This window comes from Wyeomyia smithii, chromosome 1 (genome assembly GCF_029784165.1).
Source record: "Wyeomyia smithii strain HCP4-BCI-WySm-NY-G18 chromosome 1, ASM2978416v1, whole genome shotgun sequence".
Lineage (NCBI taxonomy): Eukaryota > Metazoa > Arthropoda > Insecta > Diptera > Culicidae > Wyeomyia > Wyeomyia smithii.
Genome location: NC_073694.1, coordinates 13,283,752 through 13,301,343, shown reverse-complemented (window position 1 = coordinate 13,301,343; position 17,592 = coordinate 13,283,752). Strand labels below are relative to the sequence as shown.

At 38.2% G+C, this 17,592-nt stretch overlaps 1 protein-coding gene across 4 annotated transcripts in view; it reads left to right on the top strand.

Annotated features, from left to right (window-relative positions):
- LOC129726669 (low-density lipoprotein receptor-related protein 2) overlaps positions 1 to 17,592 on the top strand; it is a 146,170-nt gene that overhangs the window by 92,599 nt on the left and 35,979 nt on the right. For all 4 annotated transcript variants that reach the window (XM_055683649.1, XM_055683634.1, XM_055683659.1 and 1 more), the window contains exons 4-7: positions 9,375 to 9,506; positions 12,453 to 12,725; positions 12,901 to 13,155; positions 13,214 to 15,487. In XM_055683649.1, the coding sequence (XP_055539624.1) occupies positions 9,375 to 9,506; positions 12,453 to 12,725; positions 12,901 to 13,155; positions 13,214 to 15,487 (2,934 nt within the window). The remainder of the gene's footprint in view (positions 1 to 9,374; positions 9,507 to 12,452; positions 12,726 to 12,900; positions 13,156 to 13,213; positions 15,488 to 17,592) is intronic.

The window sequence follows — 17,592 nt, the reverse complement described above, 5'->3', positions numbered from 1 at the left end:
GCGTGATGTTCGACAGCGGCTTGGCGCCAACGGAAGGGAATTGTTTTGCAGACCGTAATCTGCTCGCGTTTTTTTTTTTGTTATTAGTTAAAAAACAATTTCCTTGTTTTGAACGGGCATGTGAAAACTTTACGATTCCGACCTTTTGCGGGGCGCTTGGTATTAAAGGGTACGTCTGCCAGACCTTTTATGTAACAACTGTTATTTTGATGGAATAGATTTACTGCACACGAAGCACTAAATATATCGAGTGTAGTAAAATTTAGAAACCGTTTCAACGACAAAAAATAAAACTGACAACATAAATAGCCTACCAATGAAGATGCACTTAAATTTGTCTGTAGAAAATTACCGTTAGTCATGGCTTGCTTACATTTTTGTCGAAGAGATTCCAATTGAAAAATCAATTAAATGATGTTTTATATATCATTGACGCAATTTTCACGTAGACAAACTCCTGAAACTGTTGAAGTGCGTTATAGTGGCCCATTGAATTGTTTATTACACTTGACCGAAACCGTTTGATATGATTGAGGCTTTTGTGATGATAAAACACATTCCTCGTGTAATTCATTCCCTGATTCAGGGTAATTTATTGTCGATTTATGAACCTGCTTTATGAAGGTATAATTTTCAACCCAACGTCACAGAATCTCTGACATAAGCATAGGATTACGAAGGTTTTGGAAAATAAATAACTCGGTGATGAGGTGGTCCAATGAAAATATCGTTGTAAACTAAGAAGTATACTGCAAAGACGCGCTAAGAACGGAGCCGTGTCTGTGGGTTTGGGAGCCAGTAGACCTTATTGTCTACTTTTTTTTTATTTTCCAGAAAATTTTACACGAGCTGTCAGGTACGGTTTAAGAATTTTTTAAACTTTTAGTTTAACCACCGTTAACCACCGTGCGTCTCCATAAAAAAGCAATGCAGTAGCTTTTCTCAATGGAGACGCACGGTGGTTAGGGATCAACAAGAATTTATCTCCCAAAAAATATGACAGCTTTTGTAAAATTCGCTGAAAAAAATCTAACGATATAGTTTCCTGGGCCTCAAATCCTCCAAAACGGCAAAAAACAGTTTGTATCAAAATTTTCGCCTGATTATTGTTATTTTAGGTAAAGTTTTATATTTTTTTTTGAAAGGCCCATTTTCTACCCTCAATTTGATCGCAAAAGTTTCGAAATCGGTAGAACGGTTCAAAATTTACAAATATGTATTTGAAAGTTGTGAGTTTAGAAGTTCAAAATTATATGAAATTACACTGGTCGAGAAAATGAGAAAAAAGTGCATTACAAAAGCTCAAACCGGAAAAATTGGAAGATTATAGCTATTCAACCATTCATATGTATTTTGGTACCCCTAGCCATTGCGAATTTCCGAACTGGGATTACACTCGAAAAAAGCAGAAAAAAAGTTTTGATAGGGGAACTGCTCCACTATTCATCTCATTAAGCCGATATTAACGAAGAGTTCACGGATTAAACACCAAATTTTCACGAAATCATTGAACAAATAAAGAAAATACGCTTACCTGCTATTATGGAATCGTTCAGCATTGTATATTCAGTAAAATTAGCTAGATTTATCCTGAATTTTGTAAAACAAACCATTTTTCACAACGCTTCCATATTCATCTCAAAACTTAAATCAATGCTCAATTTTGCATCTCACGACGCCTCCATATTCATCACACTGTTAATCATGAATGAATCACATTATCATGAATGAACGTAGCCGCAGCCCGTCGTAGTAGGTTACCTAGATATCCGCTGTAGTTGTTTACGTGCAAAACTCGTAACCTAGGTAACCACTGCAGTGCTTCCGATTTATGTCAATTATGTCGGAATAATTTAACATTTTCAGTATGATTTTTTCGTTTTAACAGAAACTGATTTGGCAACTTTTGATTTTCTTCAACGCAGTGAAAACAGATGAAATTATATACAGTTGAAAATTTAGGAATTGTAGAAATTCATCTCATATATTTCCGCAAATTTGAGGTGAACATTTCAAAGATTCAAGTATTCTTAGTGTAGTGAGTGATTTTGTTTAGTGATTAAAATAAAAAGTGGTCCGCTAGTGAAGAAAAAAACTTTAGTTGGCTGTTGAACGAGTCCCGTTGTAGCCGTAGAGAACAATGCGCGGGTTTTGTTTTTCGAGGTAGGTGATTGAATTAAATGAGTTTTCGTGTGCAGATGCCCGACTATAATATCACATTTAGAGTTTTTAAATGAGTTTTTGAGGATTATACTTTATGAGAAATCTCAAGTGAACTCAGAAGAATGCATTCCATGAATAAGAAGATTGGTTTAGTGCGAAAATATGCGTTTTTTCTTGTTTCCAATTGTACTTTCATGTTGTGTGAGATGAATATATGGAATGAGATGAATAATGGAGCAGTTCCCTTACAACTGAAAGATTTCAGCTTTTCAGTCGTTCGTGTGAATTTTGGTGCCTCTAGCAAATTCGGAAGTGCGTCAAAAGACCACAGAGTAATTGCTTGCCGAGTTCGTCACTTGTACGTTTCCTTACGGTACGAGGAAACTTCATTTAAGTCTCCGAAGACTTTACGCACTTTCGGCTTGGCTAGAAGCACCGAAATTCACAGGAACGGGTAAAAAGCTTTCAGCTATTGTCAGCTTGAGCTCTAAGACATTTTTGTTACTTTCGTCAACTAGTTGTCAACACAGGTTTGTGAAATAGCTCTAGTATACCAAAAAAATATTATAAAACAAAAGGAAGCAGTGTGAAAATAGATAGAAAAGACACGTGAAACTACACTGTTTCCACTTATTTCTCTCTTTTTGTGCTTTTTTACTTATTGACAGGAAAGAAACGCAGAGCCTGCAAATCAGAAAGAAAGGAAACGAATAGCTAAATAGAATTTTAGTTCATGTTTCTACCTTTTAGTGTTGCTTTTTTTTTAATATTGAGAATAGGTTATGTTTCCATTTAATTCTACTACAGTAGTAGAATTAAATGGAAACATAACCTATTCTCAATATTCAATTCCAGTCTACTAAGACGCTCAAAAAGAAATTTATTTGATTTTCTTTTATTGGTTTTGAAGTTTTCTAATTATTTTTTGTTTATATGTTTTTTTCTTCTGAAATTCCACTGACCTTCTCTAACGCGTTATTCCCATTTCCATCATCTTATTTTTTAATTCAGTTTTTTTTGTCTCCCATCAGTTTTCGCGAGGTGACCTTTGTTTTATTTATTTCGGCAGTTTTTTCCTGTTTTTTTTTTCAGCGTCTCTCTGTTGTTTTTTGTTTATTCAGTTGTTACCATTTTCTACTCATATCTTTATTTGTCTTTTTTATTTGTTGTTGTTATTATTAACCCCTAAGATTCTTAATTTAAATTTTCTATTCTATTTCTGTTTGCTAATAAATATGGTGTAATATTTTCTAACCATATTTGAACTCTTTGCATTTTTACTCTCTATTGGCTAAAGGCTATTTTCTCCCTGTGCAGTTCAGGTTTTTTTTCTCTTTATGTTGCAAACTTCATTCTCATTATAGGCACCAAGTTTTCTTGTTACTTTGACACTGTTGTGTGTCAAGAAATTTTCTATTGATGTTTTCATTCCACTTCCGACACTTAAGTGTTCCATTTTCGAACCATTGAGTTTCCATCTTTACTTTTCTCCAATCCTTAATAACTTTTCCATTCTTGTGAATAAAGGCGTCAAAATATTATGTAATATTTCATAAATTATTATATTAAAAATAGAAAATTTGAAATGAATCGAAGCCGAAAAGTGAACTCGTTAAATTTAGTTGTACAAAATCTTCTGTGAAAATACGGTTTTTAAATAGCTATCTTATTACATACAAGGCTTACAAATTTAAAAGAAAAACTAAATAAATGCAGGAACCGGGAATATTACCGAGAACAAGCACGATAAGAGTTAAACCGTTTTAAAAAATGTAAGGAAACATAAAAGAAGCAAGAGAAAACAGCGCAGCGGATTGACAGGTTAAAAAAAGTTTGAATGTCAAAGAAAAAAAGAAATGCAGAGAGAAAAAAAAAGTGTAATACTGAGAGAAATATAGAGAGATAAAGGCAGAAAAAGAGAGAGAGAGAGAGATCGGGAGAGGAAGAGAAAAAGAGAGAGGAAGAGATAGAAAAAGAGAAAGAAATAGGAAGGGTAAGAGAGAGAGGGAGAGAAAAGAAAAGAGATAGAGACAGATAGAGAGGGAAATAGAGAGAGAAATAGAGAGAGTAATAGAGAGAGTAATAGAGAGAGAAATAGAGAGAGAAATAGAGAGAGAAATAGAGAGAGAGTTAAAGGAAGACAGAGAGAGAGAGAGAGAGTTAAAGAGAGAGATATAGAAAGAGATAGAGAAAGATAGAGAGAGATAGAGATAGAGAAAGATAGAGCTAGAGAGAGAGATAAAGAAAGATAGAGAGAGATAGAGAGATATAGAAAGAGTAATAGAGAGAGAAATAGAGAGAGCAAGTGAGAGAGAAATAGAGAGACAAATAGAGAGACAAATAGAGAAATAAATAGAGAAAGAAAAAGAGAGAAAAATGGAGAGAGAAATAGAGAGAGAAATAGAGAGAGAAATAGAGAAAAAAATAAAGAGAGAAAAAGAGAGAGGAATAAAGAGAGAGTTGAAGAGAGACAGAGAGAGAGTTAAAGAGAGAGATATAGAGAGAGATAGAGAGAGATAGAGAGATAAAGAGAGGTAGGGAGATAGAGAGAGATGGAGAGAGATAGGGAGAGAGTTAGAGAGAGAGATAGAGAGAGATGAAGAGAATAGAGAAAGAAATAGAGTGAGAAATAGAGAGGGAAACAGAAAGCGAAACAGAAAGAGAAATAGAGAAAGTAAAGAGAGAGAAATAGAGAGAAGAATAGAGAGAGATAGAGAGAGATAGAAAGAGAGAGATTTATAGAGATAGAGAGCCACAGAGAGAGAGATAGAGAGATAGAGAGAGATAGGGAGAGAGTTAGATAGAGATAGAGAGAGATAGGGAGAGAGTTAGATAAAGATAGAGAGAGATAGGGAGAGAGTTAGATAGAGATAGAGAGAGAAATAGAGAGAGAGAAATAGAGAGAGAGAAATAGAGAAAAATAGAGAGAGATAGAGAGAAAAGGAGAAAGATAGAGAGAGATAGAAAGAGATAGAAAGAGATAGAAAGAGAGAGAGAGTTAAAGAGATAGTTAAAGAGATAGAAAGAGAGAGTTAAAGAGATAGGGAGCCACAGAGAGAGATAGAGAGAGATAAAGAGCCATAGAGAGATAGAGAGAGAGATAGAGAGAAAGTTAGAGAGAGAGTTAGAGAGAGATAGAGATAGATAGAGAAAGATAGGGAGAAAGTTAGAGAGTGATAGAGAGAGAAATATAAAGAGAAAGAGAGCGAAATAGAGAGATAGAGAGAGAGATAGAGAGACATAGACAGACATAGAGACAGATAGAGAGAGATAGAGAGAAATATGGAGAGATAGAGAAAGATAGAGAGAGATAGAAATAGACAAAGAGATAGAGAGAGAGAGAGTAAAAGAAAGTGAGAGAGAAAGATAGAGAGAGAAAGAGAGAGAGAAAGAGATAGAGATAGAGAGAGATAGAGAAAAAGAGATAGAGAAAAAGAGATAGAGAAAAAGAGATAGAGAAAGGGAGAACGATATAGAGTGATAGAGAGAGAGAAATAGAAAGAGAGAGAGAAAGAAAGAAAAAAAAAGAGAAAGAGAGAAAAGAAAAAAAAAGGAAAATAGAGAGAAAGAGAAAGAGAGAGAAAGAGAGACAGAAAGAGTAAAGAATAAAAGGGAGAGCGAAAGAGAGAGAATGAGAAATAAAGAGAAAGATATAGAATGAGATAGTAAGAAAGAGAGGAAGAGAGAGAGAGAAAGAGAGAGAGATAGAGAGAGAGAAAGAGAAAAAAGAGAGAGAAAGGAAGAAAAAGAGACAATGTTCAGTTGCATACAACTAGAAACTGTTGAACTCTTTGAAATGGATATAGTCTTGTTTGCTACTAATGGCAACCTTCAGAGAAATTTGGACTCAAAATAAGTTCCTTTTTTACAAAAAACTGCAAATATCTTGTCAACAAATGAAAATATCAAAGCAAGATAATCTAAAAAGTTGCGAGGTTTTGCAAAATAAATAAAATCTTAGGAAATATTGATTTGTTTCGACAATTACAGAAAAAGTTATGAATAAAAAATAATTTTGAGGGGTGTTCCTCGAAAAACTCTATTGCGTCATGTTCAAAGTACAGATACAAGATTGTAGTGTTTAGCAATTCTTCTTCTTATAGGTTTTCTACAACTTTGCTGAAGAAAGTGATCTGGTATTTCGAAATTAAAAAAAAATTATCTAACTAGTGATTTCAAACGTAAGAACGCGGTCGTCAGCCTTTTGAGTATAAAGATGTCATTTAAATGCTAGAGTGTATTCGACAAAGTTTTTGTAGATCTTAGGGAGCATCTTTTGATGTAAATACATTTCTGATAAATGCACCTAAAAGTGAATTGGGAAATTTATTTTTTCATTTACTTATCAAATCAAAACGAAGTCTTCAGCAAAGTTGTAGACAATCTTATGTAGACAAACTTTGCTGAAGTCATTTTGGTCCTATCTCTTGAAAATCAATCACATACAGGTAGCTTTATACACAGACATTCTTAAAGCTTCTTAAAATCGAAAAATACCACATAACTTTTTCTGATGTAACTTTAGAGGCCTACTATGTTCTAGACATTTTTTCATATTTAATATATACATCAATCAGCCGAACATACCTTGGGCAAATTTTCATTTTTTTATGGTTTAGGACATTTTAAATAAAAAAAAATGCACTTTTTTAAAAGAAAATTCTTCGAAAAGCTGCATAAACAACAGTCTTTACTTGAAAAATGGGGATTAGTACTAGCTTCCCCAGGTGGTTTCACTAGTTTCTTGCAGTCTCTTAAAGTGTTGGGCGTGGATGATTTTTCGGCGTTTTTTCATGTTTTTTTTAAATATGTACAGAATCTAAACAATTTTTTTTTAATTAAAAAGTATGAAAAGCATTTATTTTTACGGCACCGCACATTAATTGGAAAACATAAAGATAGAAAAAAATTGATTTTTCCCGAAAATAATAGTTATGTCACTAGTGTATGCAAATGCCAAGGGTTTTTTTTTCAACAAAATTAGCAACTTTGACGTTTTTCCAATGGTTGAATTCAGAAAACGAAAATGTCAGCTCAGAGATAAATATCCTTATTTTTTATAATTTTGTCCATACGAAGGTACCTAATCCATATCGTGATAGAGAGAGAGAAATAGAAAGAGAGAGAGAAAGAAAGAAAAAAAAAGAGAAAGAGAGAAAAGAAAAAAAAGGAAAATAGAGAGAAAGAGAAAGAGAGAGAAAGAGAGACAGAAAGAGTAAAGAATAAAAGGGAGAGCGAAAGAGAGAGAATGAGAAATAAAGAGAAAGATATAGAATGAGATAGTAAGAAAGAGAGGAAGAGAGAGAGAGAAAGAGAGAGAGATAGAGAGAGAGAAAGAGAAAAAAGAGAGAGAAAGGAAGAAAAAGAGACAATGTTCAGTTGCATACAACTAGAAACTGTTGAACTCTTTGAAATGGATATAGTCTTGTTTGCTACTAATGGCAACCTTCAGAGAAATTTGGACTCAAAATAAGTTCCTTTTTTACAAAAAACTGCAAATATCTTGTCAACAAATGAAAATATCAAAGCAAGATAATCTAAAAAGTTGCGAGGTTTTGCAAAATAAATAAAATCTTAGGAAATATTGATTTGTTTCGACAATTACAGAAAAAGTTATGAATAAAAAATAATTTTGAGGGGTGTTCCTCGAAAAACTCTATTGCGTCATGTTCAAAGTACAGATACAAGATTGTAGTGTTTAGCAATTCTTCTTCTTATAGGTTTTCTACAACTTTGCTGAAGAAAGTGATCTGGTATTTCGAAATTAAAAAAAAATTATCTAACTAGTGATTTCAAACGTAAGAACGCGGTCGTCAGCCTTTTGAGTATAAAGATGTCATTTAAATGCTAGAGTGTATTCGACAAAGTTTTTGTAGATCTTAGGGAGCATCTTTTGATGTAAATACATTTCTGATAAATGCACCTAAAAGTGAATTGGGAAATTTATTTTTTCATTTACTTATCAAATCAAAACGAAGTCTTCAGCAAAGTTGTAGACAATCTTATGTAGACAAACTTTGCTGAAGTCATTTTGGTCCTATCTCTTGAAAATCAATCACATACAGGTAGCTTTATACACAGACATTCTTAAAGCTTCTTAAAATCGAAAAATACCACATAACTTTTTCTGATGTAACTTTAGAGGCCTACTATGTTCTAGACATTTTTTCATATTTAATATATACATCAATCAGCCGAACATACCTTGGGCAAATTTTCATTTTTTTATGGTTTAGGACATTTTAAATAAAAAAAATGCACTTTTTTAAAAGAAAATTCTTCGAAAAGCTGCATAAACAACAGTCTTTACTCGAAAAATGGGGATTAGTACTAGCTTCCCCAGGTGGTTTCACTAGTTTCTTGCAGTCTCTTAAAGTGTTGGGCGTGGATGATTTTTCGGCGTTTTTTCATGTTTTTTTTAAATATGTACAGAATCTAAACAATTTTTTTTTAATTAAAAAGTATGAAAAGCATTTATTTTTACGGCACCGCACATTAATTGGAAAACATAAAGATAGAAAAAAATTGATTTTTCCCGAAAATAATAGTTATGTCACTAGTGTATGCAAATGCCAAGGGTTTTTTTTTCAACAAAATTAGCAACTTTGACGTTTTTCCAATGGTTGAATTCAGAAAACGAAAATGTCAGCTCAGAGATAAATATCCTTATTTTTTATAATTTTGTCCATACGAAGGTACCTAATCCATATCGTGATAGCTCCGTATGGACAAAATTTAAAAAATAAGGGTATCTATATCTGAGCTGACGTTTTCTTTTCAGAATTCAATAACAATTATTTTCGGGATCAGAAAACCAACCATTCGAAATATCATTAAAGAATAGCCTTTTATAGATCACTTTACTTCAGAACCAACAAGGCTTTTTAATACCACATTAAAACTGTTCTAGGGATACTCTAAAACCTTTTTTGTTTGAAAGGAATTGAATTCTGTCCACATCGTGCCTGGGGGCTGCTGGACAGTGAAACACACGTCCAATCGAACGGTCAACCATTCATTGCTGCCTTACAATTTACGATCCTTGAAAAAGTTGTTCCATAAACGGCTGCGTGTGGTGTGCTGTTCTACGAGAACTCTAGCCACAACAAGTAATAAACTGGCCACGACAATGCTGAAGCGGTGGAGGAATTCGCAGCTAACCGATATTAATGTTGATTTTGTTTTTTTTTTTCTCCCTTTTGTGACAACAGCTCCCCCGGAATGCGAGCAGGGCCAGATAAGCTGTGGCCAGTACGTGTTCAACAAGACGTACTGCATACCGCCGCACTACAAGTGCGACATGACGGTGGACTGTGTGGACGGAACGGACGAATCCGACTGCAGTAAGTAATCCATAATTGCTGTAACGCACATCCTCAATTCTGTGTTGGGTGCGCAGCACCACCTTGTAACGGGATGGGAAAACAGTGATCACTGTTATTATCGCTGTACGGAATTATCGACGGCTTGCCGTTTGGAGTGGACGGATGGGTGGAAAGGGCGCGGAGTTCGTGACCAGTTCTGACAACTGCAGCGTCGCTGTTGTACTGGTTTGTGCTACAGATGGTGTTATGAACAGATACGCAAAGAGTGAGGTCGAAAACTCCAAGTGAACCGTCAAATTGAGGCTCCAAGTGTGCAAAGTAAACAAACTCAGGAGTGTTACTTTTCGTACAGAATGTGTATTGTAATCAGTATAATTGTTGTGAACCACGTGCAATTATGGTTTGAACGGAAAATGTGTTCGTGTATTATGAGTGATGAATTGAAAAGTAAAAAAGTGTATAAACAAGCTTTGAAACTCAGTTATACATCCTTAGAAAGTTTCGGAATTTCATAACACTTTCTAGTGCGTATGAAAAGTCATGCGAAATTAAATGTGGTTGCCAGAATTGTTTGGAATAGAATATTAGCAGGGGGTTGCCATATTTACTGCTTTTCTCTTTGCGTATCTCTTTATAACACAGTCTCTAGTTTGTGCTTGTTTACTGCAGTGAATGGCCGATAGGGTTTACGTCGAAGCGTGCCATGGAACGAGACTTCACACACCGATGACAATAAAACTTCTCTTGTAAAACTTGTACTGGGTTTAGGGTGCTCGGTATTACCGACTTTTTGAAAAACCGGTATTTCGGTATACAAACCAGACTCGTGGACTTTGAACCTACTTTTCCCACTACAAAATTCTTAAAATCATAGTTTGGGGAAGTAATGATGATTGTCCGCGAAAAAACGCAAGTCATTCTCTCTGTATTATTTAAAAATAAAACTGAAAAATAATTAAAGATATAGGGCGTCGAACGTCTCCGGTAGTGGTTTTCTTCGGCCGGTTTTCTGCCGCAGTTATAAGCAAAAACCTGCCGAAGACGTTACCTACTCAAATTTGGATTTGAAATTTATTTTTTGCTTAGCGTCTCAGGTTGCATCTATGTATGGACGTGTCGCTGCATAATCGTGTTTTTGCATTTATGAGTACCTATGCTTTATAACGGTTTGGTTTTTTTGTAAGATTTGAACCTCTGCGACCATTGTTTTGATCTCTTGTGGTATATGTTCCGCATAAAACACTGGATAAATATAACAGTGTTTGAAAAACTTTAATGAATGAATCTAGTGGTATGATTACGAAGAACATAATTCCGAAACTCATGTTAACATAATAAAAACATGCAGATTTTATTCAAATTTTCTTTTACATCGCAAAACTTAGTTTCAAATTAGTGAATAATTTTAAAATTCTAAGAGAAACAATATTTGAAACTGTTGAGAAGAGTATATGAATGAAGAATAAAAAAGAAATAAAAAAAAAAATGACGATCAGACCAGAATTTACTTTTTACGAATCCGAAGGAATCGAAGGTTGATACTTATTTATTCTGTTCGATGCTCTTTAAACAGTTCGTCCAAATTATTTATTATCATAATTATGTTATTAATTTTAGCTCCTGATGGAGAAACGAAAAATGTGGCATATGAACAAGTTTGTAACTGAAATAGAAATAAAAATTTTAAATGAGAGGTTGGTCAAAAATATATAAAAATATAGAAAATTATAGAAAAAGCAGAAATTTTAACACGAGCAAACCCGGGAACATTGAGCTAGTTACTAATAAAAGCCCGCTGCGGTATGGGTGACGAAGCTTAAAAGAAACAGTAATTTTTAGGATGAAATATTGGCTGATTGTTTCATCCTGTAAACACTTTGTATCTACAAAAAATAAATTCTTAATCCAAATTTATATTTATTTATTATTTGTTTAGTTTTACTGTTAAATAGCACAAAATGAATAAACTTGCGTTTTTTCGCTGACATGATTGCGATTACTGACTAGTTTGATTTTCATAATTTGTAGTTAAACTGGTAGGTTCAAAACCCACGAGTTGCCTCTGTGAGTATGAGTGTGTGAAGATATTAGCTGTTCTGCTTAAAAAATAAATGTTTTGCTTTATTGATGTGAAGCTTTTGACATATTATCGATACACATAAACACATCGTCTGAATCCATGCAGAACAAGCATAAAGATAACAAAAATTGATAAATGGGTAAGGGTAAATCAATGTTCAATGTTGCTTTTGTCTAAATGTATTTATTATATACATCGTCATGTGATTTTTAACGCCTACCTAAGTGGGTATCATTCATTAGCTTTACAATGATTTATGAATATTGTGACAAGTTTTTTTTTATTTAAAGAAAAATACCGAAAATACCGGTTTTTCGCTTCTCCAATACCGGTATTTCGGTATTGAAAAAAATATCGGTTTCACCGGTTTTTTGTTTTACCGGTAAACCACCCTAACTGGGTTGCAAAGGGGTCTCTTGCGGCAGACAGCGTTGCTGTCACCCATCTTCGCCGTCGGCTCCACTGCTGAGCTTCGCTAAATTCTAGGTCTGCGCTCCAAGGTGAACCACTCTGCGCCAACTGGGTTGTGCTTTTCTACTTGCACTCATAGAGGCGGCGATGTTTTTTGCTTATCTGTGCTTTTTTGTGTTTTGCGGTGTTTTTACCCGTTTTTGTGCTAACCTAGCGCTTGATGCTGGGTGTAATTTTTGAACATCTCTCCGTCGTCCGTACCGGTTCTGGTGCTGATAGGATAGCTCTGGCAATAATTGAAACGAGCACATCTATTATGCCATGTAAAATCAGTGCCTCCAGCACAGAGAGCTCCGTAACGAGGCCTAATGACTTTAAATTGTAGAATTAATGCTCTATGAGGCTACACGCACTCCCAATTACCTTCTATTTCTTGTCTACTTATTTCTTCTTTCCCCTTTCCTCCTTCGCAGCATACCGCAAGTGTCAGTCGGATGACATTCACTGTGGGGCGCCCGTGCAGGCCGTCTCGATAAATGGCCGCGTTGCGGACATTTGTGTGCCAAAGGAGAAAAAGTGCGACGGCTATCTGGACTGTCGGACCGGGGTGGACGAGGCCGGCTGCCCGGGAATGGCCTGCCGGCTGGACCAGTTCCGGTGCGCCAACGGGCTGCGCTGTATCGACACGGCGCTCAAGTGTAACCACAAGAATGACTGCGGCGACAACTCGGACGAGCAGAACTGCAGTAAGTACCCTAGCAGAAACACACCGTTTGACCTTTCAACATTTCCCAGGAAAGTAAAACACACACAGATGAGTTACACAACCGCCTCTAAAGTGGTTCTATAAAACAAGACAATTAATCAGGCGCTCACCTAATCGATTACACGATTAATCACCTTCCCTCCCCCGCTCCGCAGATTTCCCCCCGTGCCACGGTGGCCAGTTCCGCTGCACGAATTCGCTCTGCATTCCGGCGACCTTCCACTGCGACGGTTATCACGACTGCTCGGATGAAAGTGATGAGGCCAACTGTACGGCGATTGCCTGTCCGGACAACAAGTTCCTATGTCCGCGGGGTGGCCCCAACGGGCAACCGAAGTGTATCGACAAAACGAAACTGTGCGACAACAAGCGGGACTGCGAGGATGGAACCGACGAAGAAACGGCTTGCTGTAAGTTTGTTTTATTTTATTCTTGAGAAAAATACTAAAAGATAGATCATCCTTTCAGCGACCGCTTCCTGTCCGGCGTTGGTGTGTGAGCACAAATGTGGACCCTCGCTTACCGGTGGGGTATGCTACTGTCCACCCGGGCGAACTCTATCACCAGACAACCGAACCTGCAGCGATTTGGACGAGTGCAACGTGTGGGGACACTGCGATCAGTTGTGCACCAACACGGACGGATCGTTCGCTTGTGCCTGTGCCAACGGGTACACACTGATGGACAAGTCACGCTGTGTGGCCCCAACGGCATCCCATCTGGAGCTTGTGTTCGCCTACGACCGGGCGATCGTACGAATGAGCTCACACGGTCAGGACTTCCGAACGATCGCTAATGCTACCGGAGCGAGCGGTCTGTCCTATCATTACGGAAAGAATTTGCTCTTCTGGTCGGACATCAAAACTCGCAAAGTGCAATCCCAGGTGCTGATGGATGGTGGCTATGGGGGACATGATTTTACCCTGCCAGGAACGTGGGCTCCGGTAGCGATCGCGATCGATTGGATTGGTGATAAGTTGTACGTTGCGGATTTGGTGGGCCAAAAGGTGGACGTTTTCGAGCTGGACGGACGGTGGCATGCCGTCGTGTTGGGTTCCAATCTAACCAGTCCGGCAGATTTGGCACTGGATCCGACCTCCGGTTTGATGTTCGTCGCAGACGGTAGCCACGTACTGCGTGCTCACATGGACGGAACCCATACGAAGTCGATCGTATCGGAGGCCGCTTACAAAGCTTCCGGAGTGGCGGTTGATGTGATAGCGAAGCGTGTCTTTTGGTGTGATTCCTTGCTAGACTACATTGAATCGGTTAACTACGATGGTCAGTACCGGGTGATGATCCTCCGGGGTCAGCAGGTTCCCAGCCCGTCTCGGTTGGCACTTTTCGAGAACCGCGTATTCTGGACGGATGCCACCAAGCAGGGCATTATGTCGGTGGATAAGTTTGAAGGCTCCTCCAGCATTCAGTCGATTTTCAAAGCGAAGGACATTCGAGAACCCAAAGCGATCATCACCGTGCATTCTCTTACCCAACCGAAGGTTTCCAACCCTTGTGGAAGTAATAACGGAGGCTGCTCGCAGATGTGCGTGGTGACTGCGGTCCAAGGAGCGCCTTCCGGGCTCGGCTATCGATGCGCTTGTCACACCGGTTGGCAGCTGTCGAAGGATCTGATGAATTGCCACCTGGTGCGACAGTTCCTGATGTACTCCCAGCAGCGCTTCATCAAGGGAAAAGTATTGGATCCTGTGATCGAAGGTTTCAGCGACGCAATCCTACCGGTCGTTTCCCGTCGAGCTCGCTTTGTCGGGCTGGACTTTGACGTTGTTGACGAACACATCTACTACTCTGACGTCCTGCAGGACGTGATCTACAGGGTTCATCGCAACGGAACTGGTCGAGAAATCGTCCTGGCTTCCCAGAACGAAGGCGTCGAAGGACTGGCGGTTGATTGGGTGTCCAAGAATCTGTACTATATCGACAGTCGCAAGGGAACGTTGAATGTCCTGTCCACACGAACTGTCAGCTATCGGAGGACTCTGCTGAAGAACCTGAAGCGTCCACGCGCGATCGTTGTTCATCCGAACAAAGGCTTCATCTACTTCTCCGAGTGGGATCGGCCGGCCAACATCAGCCGTGCCAATTCCGATGGTTCAGGATTGATGGTTTTTAAGAACGTAACCCTCGGATGGCCAAACGGGTTGTCGATCGATTTCAAGGAAGATCGTGTCTACTGGTGTGACGCTCTACTGGACCACGTGCAACACTCGAACCTAGACGGAACGGACGTACGGACCGTTAACTCGCGGCTCATCCGGCATCCATTTTCGATCGTTATCCACGACGAGTGGATGTACATCACCGATTGGCGGTTGGATGCGATCGTGCGACTGAACAAACTAACCGGCGAGCAGGAGGAAATTATGGTACGTGAACCGCAAACGAATCGGCTGTACGGCGTGAAAGTATACAGCCGGGCGATTCAAACGATCGAGGGAACGCAACCGTGCGGAATCAATAATGGCGGTTGCGAGAAGCTGTGCTTCGCAGTTCCACGGAACAATTCGGATGGGTTGACGGTCAAGTGTGGCTGCCCGTACGGTGAGCGACTTGGTGATGATGGAAGAAGCTGCTTTGCGGATCCGAACGCGGAACCACCGGTACAGTCGTGTCCGAACACGTGGGATTTCACTTGCAACAACCAGCGGTGCATTCCGAAGAGTTGGATTTGTGATGGCGATGATGATTGTCTGGACAACAGCGACGAGGAGCAGAACTGTACAAGTGAGTTTTTGTTTTTTTTTTTTTTGAGAATTGAATTTTGATTGTTTTTGAATATTTTTAATGATTTAAGGACAAGTGAATTCATTTCGATGTCGGTTTTTTGCCAATTGCAAAACTTTTTAATGTTTTTTTGCGAACTTTACACTAACGTGCTCACTTAATACTAGACGTTTTTTATTTGTCGTAGTATTTTGTGAACTGATGGATAGTTCCAAGTTTATAATCCAAATCCGAATCCAAAATTGAAATGAACTTTAAATACAATATTTTAAACATTGTTTTTCAAAAATTTTAAATATCGTTTAGACCAAAACTATTATTAAGTAGAGTATCGAACGTCTTCGTCAGTGGTTTTCTTCAGCAGGTTTCCTGCAGCAATCTTAGGCAAAAGAGGGTCGAGGAAAACCACTCTGACGTAGATGTCCGATACCCTAGTACTTCTAAAGACTTATAAAAAATAAAAATACGCTTCGAAACGTCGAAAAATAATTACTGAAGATAACAGACTTTTAAGTGATCGAAAAGTCTAACGAAAAATTATCCGTGATTGCAGTCGAAATAAACTTATTTTGAATTGAGGTCTGAATAGTGAAAAAATATACTGGATTTCAAAAAGAAGAAGGTTTTTAAGGCTAGAAAACGCTAAAATGATTTCATATTGGGCTGAGAATTACTTTAAAAAACGCTTCTAGTAAATAAAATATTCCTAAATGAACTCGGATAGCGAAAAACACTAGTGGCGATCAATGAAACATTCAAGAATAATTCCAAATTGAACTCATGACACAGAAAACAACTCTTTCGAAGTCCTGAAAACATATATAAAAATCCCTTCTTGAGCTCAGAATTGCGATAAAATGTTATTTAAGATTAGAGAACAGTATAAAAAGACTCCTGAATTGAAATGTACACTCATTTTTTTTCGAGTATCGGCACTCAAACTGTGTTCTCCATCCCAAAATAGTATTGGAATCTTAAAGATTCCTCTGTTGTTTTCACACTTTCAATTCATTTGATATATCTATTTCAAAAATCACAGGAGGGTTGTGTGCAAAGCCACGACCGCAAGGTTGAAGTAGAATACTTTTACACAGCTCTACTTACGGCTATACATTAACCTACGGCCGGGCGAATCGGTTCACGCCGGTTTTCGCGTTTAGCCTGGCAGAGGCCTAATGCGCACGGCCAACACAATAGAAAGGTGTTTTTACATTGAAAATTAGACACGGCTTTACTGGAGTAAATGTTGGCAAATGCATCTACCGCTATTACCGCCGCTATCGTACGAAAGCGCTTCGTTTCATGTGGGGAATAATATCAACTACGAAAAATGACGCGCGTCTAAGCACACCCGAACTGTTTCGCCGTGCCGCTTCCATTTACTTCCTTATAACATCCGCCTCGTGGAAGTACCGGCTGCACCTACCGCTGAGGCTGTTACCATACTGCTACTGGTACCCAAAACTATTAACTCTTCAAATTAAGTGTTTTATTTGTCCTCAAAAGAACAATTGTTCAATTCCATATCGGATATAATGCAATCGCATCTCTGTAATATTACCAACAGTAATATTCTTCTGAACAAAATGATCCAACTTTTCCATTAGAGGATATGCCGGCTGATGTACGGCAAAAATCTCGCCCGATCGCTCGCGTTGGCGTTCGTTCTCAGGCAGAGGCCTGAGACGTGGTGACCAACCACAGGGCAAGTGATTTGTTTGATTTGAAGGCAGCCACAGACGCAACCCGGACGGTACATCCAGCTCACCTTCCGACTGATGAATGTGGCTAGTTTCTCCAGAAACACTCTTTTACCATTACCTAATGTTCTTCAGACAAATTATTCGACAATTCGCATATGATTTTTGTATCCAGCGAATAAACACCGATTGTGCTCTCACACACGCAACGGTTTTAACCCGTATCTTATTGCGGTTTGTAACATCAAGCGATTTCGTTTGCTCGCTGTTGCGTGTTGCATCATGTTGCAACTTGGCAGCTGGGAGACGACGAAATTCTGTTCATTCTGATTGATTAAATCGACTTCATATTAGCTCTGCATAGTCGAACTAACTGCTTTTGTGAATGCGTTCTAACAGGGCAGT